The sequence below is a fragment of the Triticum aestivum genome, chromosome 1D, assembly GCF_018294505.1.
Source record: "Triticum aestivum cultivar Chinese Spring chromosome 1D, IWGSC CS RefSeq v2.1, whole genome shotgun sequence".
Taxonomy (NCBI): Eukaryota; Viridiplantae; Streptophyta; class Magnoliopsida; order Poales; family Poaceae; genus Triticum; species Triticum aestivum.
Genome location: NC_057796.1, coordinates 477,515,721 through 477,520,894, shown reverse-complemented (window position 1 = coordinate 477,520,894; position 5,174 = coordinate 477,515,721). Strand labels below are relative to the sequence as shown.

Sequence of the window (5,174 nt, the reverse complement as noted above, 5' to 3'; positions counted from 1 at the left end):
AACTTCTAAAACCTACATCCCTTAAAAAAGATCTTCACCAATTTTCTAAATTTTGATTTACATACTCCATTTCAACAATATATTTGTAAACATATTAAATACAAACTTAATAATTAAGGTTCACACAATTCATAAAGATTACGGATTCAAATCTTAAACACCCCCTCAACCCTTAACTCCTCAATTTTGTGGAGTTAGATAAAAACGGTTCCTAGCCGAACTTCTAAAACCTACATCCCTAAAAAAAAGATCTTCACCAATTTTCTAAATTTTGATTTACATACTCCATTTCATCAACATATTTGTAAACATATTAAATCCAAACTTAATAATTAAGGTTCACACAATTCATAAAGATTACGGATTCAAAGTTCACAAGTTTAATTATTCAAATTCAAACTTACGATAGGGTCCAAATGAAGTAGATAAAGAGCATGATAGAATCACAACAATCAATTGCTATGAAGTGCCCACAAGTGCTCAACAAGATCATCTTAGAGCTGGGTATCAACTTCACGCTTGACGCAACATGCCATTATTTGCAATAGGACATGTGGGTTCCAATACTCGGCATGGGCATGAACAATGTCAAAGAGCTTTTGAAGCAAACCAAAAGCTGTCTCAACATTCTTTCTTCTCGACTCTTGTTGCATTTGCAAAGTGGGATCTCTGGTTTCCTTGAGGACGTGGGATTGTCTTCACAAAATATGGGCCATCGAGGATAGATGCCATCTACAAGGTAGTGACAACATGGATCATGCTACTCACCCAAGTTTTGCAATGGTCGGGGAGATACTTCGGTGCATCCGAAAATGTTGCGGAAAATACTTCTCCGGATAGGCTGCATTGGGTGCAAAATAATCCTTCATAATCTTCTCATGGGCCTCTTCTCTGCCCCGATTGATGTACAAGCGGCAAACTGCGATCCTAGTCTTGGTCGCTTAATGTCCTAGTTGACGATCACGATACTGTCCATTTCAAAACCATCATCATCTTCTACCTTGTCCTCGGACGAAGAGTCGTCGAAGAACATCTCTCTTAACCTCTTCATCTACACTACCCAATATTTTATATTGAATTTCACTGCAAAAAACACAAATGGAAAAGCCAAAAATCTTACCTATGCAATTCGTCGAACACTTTGCGGCTGGAGGAGGTGAGAGCCTCGATCCACCGGCGGCGTTGAGTTGACGCTGAGGCTACGGGTCGACGGTAGGGCTGGGACACGGCCCGCGGCCTCCCGAAGAGGAAGATTCTCCTAAGGTCGTGTTTGTCGGTCGCCGACCAAGCTCGCCACAACCGAACTGTGGTCTTCGTAGTTTCACCGGCGCGGCCGCGATTCCGTGGCTGGCTACCGCCTCCGCAGGTGCTCTATGACATCTTTGATTGTCCGTCGACTTTGTTTTGGACGAAACTAAGCTTGATGTTTTTTCATCCACGAGAGCCAGGTGATGACAACAGGATGTCGATCCAAGCGACAGACGAGTGAATTGAAGTGGGATGGAGGCCTACAGGATGTCGGTGGGATGTCTGTAGAGGGTAAGGGTGGGCGGCAAAGGCAACGCCGATGTGGATAGGGGCGAGCAGGAGAGAGAGAGAGAGAGGTCGTCACGAGGGGGGAGGGCAGATCCCAAGAATTTGTCACGGCCTATCAAATTTGAGAGCCGAATGACGCATCTCCTACAGTTTTTAAGCAGCTAAAACAAAGAAGGGTTTGGCTAGGTCCAACTTAACTCCTTTTGAGGAGTTACGCCATTTTGAGGGATCGGCTAGAGTTGCCCTTAATTCTTGATCGAGCCGGTGTATATTGTATAGCTTTAGGTGCCACACCAGTCCTTTCTTTCTTGCTACCGGATACACCCTGCTGCTTTTTAGTCAAAAACAAGTGTTGTTAATTCATCTGCAAGGATTAGTGTCAGTATGGAGTATCTTGCAAATTGCTTCGAAGACTAACAGGTGCAAGAAGGTAATAATTCAGAATATACTAGTACCAACACATACAAAAACCGCTATGTACATTCCCCTGATGCAAATATCTTTTACACTACTGTGCATGTATGTATAAAAAAAAACCAGGGGAGTTTCTTTTTTCCTCGGAAACAAGGGGAGAGTGCTGAGAAACTATCATGATCCATTGGGCCGTTTTTACAAGGCCACCTGGTAGTGCTAATCCACGAGCCCGTTATGACGGAGTACACACTCTCACCGGGTCCACCCCCGTACTCAGTTACTCACGTTCCCAAATCAGCCGCCGCCCCATTCCCCATTCCGAGCCCTAGCCCCGGCGAGCAGCGGCGGCCGGCCTCGCAATCGTCGAGTCGATGCCGCCAGGAGGAGGAGGAGAAGAAGGAGACGAGCATGGCAGCAGCACGGTGCAGAGCCACCCACCGGCGACCGTCCACCGCGAGGAGGACACGCCGCAGCTCCCCACCATTTCTGCAGTAGCTTCCAAGGTTTGCTCCAAGTCCCTCTTCATTTTTTACAAGGCCTTCCAATCTTCTATTGTGCCCTCATCTTCGATCCAAGAAAGAATCGGGGACCTGAACGAACCGTTTGTATCATTGACAGGAGAAGAAGCAGAAGCTGGAGCAGCAGCCCGTGCCAAGCCTCCCCGAGGGCGCCCTCGTCGAGATCCTTTCGCGAGTGCCCTACAGGTCCCTCTGCCGCTTCAAGTGCGTGTCCAAGCCGTGGCTCGCCCTCTGCTCCGCCCGGGACATCCTCAAGAGGTCGCCACAGACCCTCTCCGGCTTCTTCTACAAGAACGCCGGTGTCCTCAAATTCCGCAATTTGTCTGGGAGAGGTCTGCCTCTGGTCGACCCTTCTCTCCCTTTCTTGCGGCAGAGGTACGAAAACGTTCATGTCGAACAATTGTGCGAAGGTCTTCTCCTTTGCAGCTGCTGGAATTCGTGTTCCGCGTGTGAAAATGATTATGTTGTGTGCAATCCCGCGACTCAAGAGTGGACTGTGCTGCCTCCTGTAGTATTTCCGGCTCAAGAGTGCAGCCACCCGTGGAAGAAGGGCATACCAATGACTTACTTAGGTTTCGAATTCGCTGTTCCATCCCGCTTTGTGGTGTTTGCAACCCCTTACAATGCTGACCGCCTTCCTGGACAAATGGCGATCTACTCATCAGAAACTGGACAGTGGAGTTACGTGCAGAGTAAGTGGTCCTCCGCAACTCATGTGGATTGTAGTAGACGCACACATGTCTTCTTGAATGGCACCATGCATTTGGCCACCCTTTGTAATTCAATAATACCCACAGTCGACGTGGAGGGGAAAGTTTGGAAGGAGATTCAAATGCCAGTTGACTGGACGAACTCTAATATTGTTTTGACTGGGCAATCTCAAGGACGTTTGCATGCGTGGCAATTGGATTATTGTGATGACAGTGAACTCGATATTTGGGTTCTTGAGGACTATGGTACTGGAAAGTGGACCCTAAAGCATACGGTTAATGTTTCAGAGCTGTTCGGAAGGCATTGTCGCAAAGATGGTGATTTTTATCAGATGTTTGCAATTCATCCAGATTGTAATGTCATTTTCCTTACCAACCAGAAGAAGATGACAGTCTCGTATGATATGGATAATCAGAAAGTACATGTTATCTGCAATGAGTTCATGATTGGGCTACCTTATATTCCCTGTTTTGCGGAATTGCCGTCAGCTGGTCACTGAGAGTCAGTGCAGCATCCAGAACTCAACAGGGCACAATACCTTTGTAAAAATTAGTGGTTGGTACGGGTCTACTTTCTAATTTCGTGGCACTGCTTAGATATGCTCCAACTCCCCTGTCTGCCAGTTTCATATTCTTCTCTGCTGGTGTTCTGGTGCATGCCTTTTGCGGCTTGAACAATGTTTGTTAGCCAAGACTTTGTAAGGGTAAGGGCCTTGCCTAGTTGTATGAATGCACCTAACCATTTAATCTATTTGCTGTCATTTAGTACTAATTATTGTGGCCCCTTTTTAGCTTTCGATGTGTGGTAATATAAGATATTGGACTGCATTATTTTTGGAATCGTTTGTATTTTCATCTTCTTATTCTCATTTATTTATGCAAATAAATATGTTTAGTGTGCAGCCTGTTATCCATCGATGGTAGCTCTGTTATTATGAGTTTCTAAGAATTGAATCCGTTTCAAAAAAAGAAAGAAAGAATTGAAACGATTATCTGTGGATTATCTTCTCTATATTGTATCATACAACAACAATAACAAAGCCTTTAGTCCCAAACAAGTTCGGGCAGACTAGAGGTGAAACCCATAAGATCTCGCAACCAACTCATGGTTCTGGGACATGGATAGCAAGCTTCCTATATTGTATCATATAAGGTAAAGAAATATTAGTTTCTTTTATGAGCCCGCATGGCCTTCTATTGATGGTGTCAAGAATTATGCAGTTACACAAATTTAGAAAACATGTAGTTCCTTTATCTGTTTTTTTCACTCGGGGGAAGGGGCATTTTAGGGGAAGAGAACAACATGATTCACTCATTAATAAGTATGTTTGTAGTAAAAATAGGGCAAATATACTTACAAGTTCGCCATTCATCACTCAAGTGCATATGCTTCCCAGTGTGTTTTCAATTCTGGTTTTGGTATAGTTCAACATTCACCTACCTGAATCCTGACTAGAGTGTTAACTCCTTTTTCTAGGTTGCTTAACTTCAATTTTGTGTCCTGCTCATTACTAGCAACCGAGCACGGTAACTCTTTTTTATAACAATAATCACCACAGCAGATAAGTTCCCTAGAAATATTTGTCGCGCGAATCCTGTGAATGTTTTGTAGGTAGAAAAGTGTGGACCGAATCTAAAGATAAGGGTGGTTTTCCACGTCACCGCTTTGTTGGTCGAAGGTTAAACTTTAGCTGAATTTGTGAAGTCACAAGCATGTTAGGCACATAAAAACAAACCTAGAAAACATAGTTCTTTCATCTTCTTCTTTTGCTCAAGTGGAGAGGACTTCTTCAGGAGAAGAGAGCAACATGATTATTAACTCATGGATATGTTTGTAGTAAGACTGGGGTAATAATGTATGTACAAGTTCCTCCATTCACCACCATTCCGTCACATGAATCCTGACTAGACTGTTAAATCTATATTCTAGGATCTTTACTAGAAGCTGAGCATGGCACCTTCCTTTTTTGTAAGAATCGCCACAGCAGATAAGTCA

At 44.2% G+C, this 5,174-nt stretch overlaps 1 protein-coding gene across 1 annotated transcript; it reads left to right on the top strand.

The window, feature by feature from the left end:
• The first annotated feature begins 2,200 nt into the window (after positions 1-2,200).
• On the top strand, positions 2,201-3,886 carry LOC123177071 (F-box protein At5g49610). Its single transcript, XM_044591027.1, has 2 exons — positions 2,201-2,453; positions 2,569-3,886. Exons 1-2 carry the CDS (start codon positions 2,322-2,324, stop codon positions 3,676-3,678), a joined length of 1,242 nt encoding a protein of 413 aa, XP_044446962.1. The 5' UTR covers positions 2,201-2,321; the 3' UTR covers positions 3,679-3,886.
• The last annotated feature ends 1,288 nt before the right edge of the window (positions 3,887-5,174 follow it).

Bases quoted from the DNA above. Each gene is read 5' to 3' on its own strand.
- LOC123177071 (XM_044591027.1), top strand. From the start codon at position 2,322: ATGCCGCCAGGAGGAGGAGGAGAAGAAGGAGACGAGCATGGCAGCAGC. The intron at 2,454-2,568 runs GTTTGCTCCAAG...TATCATTGACAG, and splicing joins TTTCTGCAGTAGCTTCCAAG to GAGAAGAAGCAGAAGCTGGA.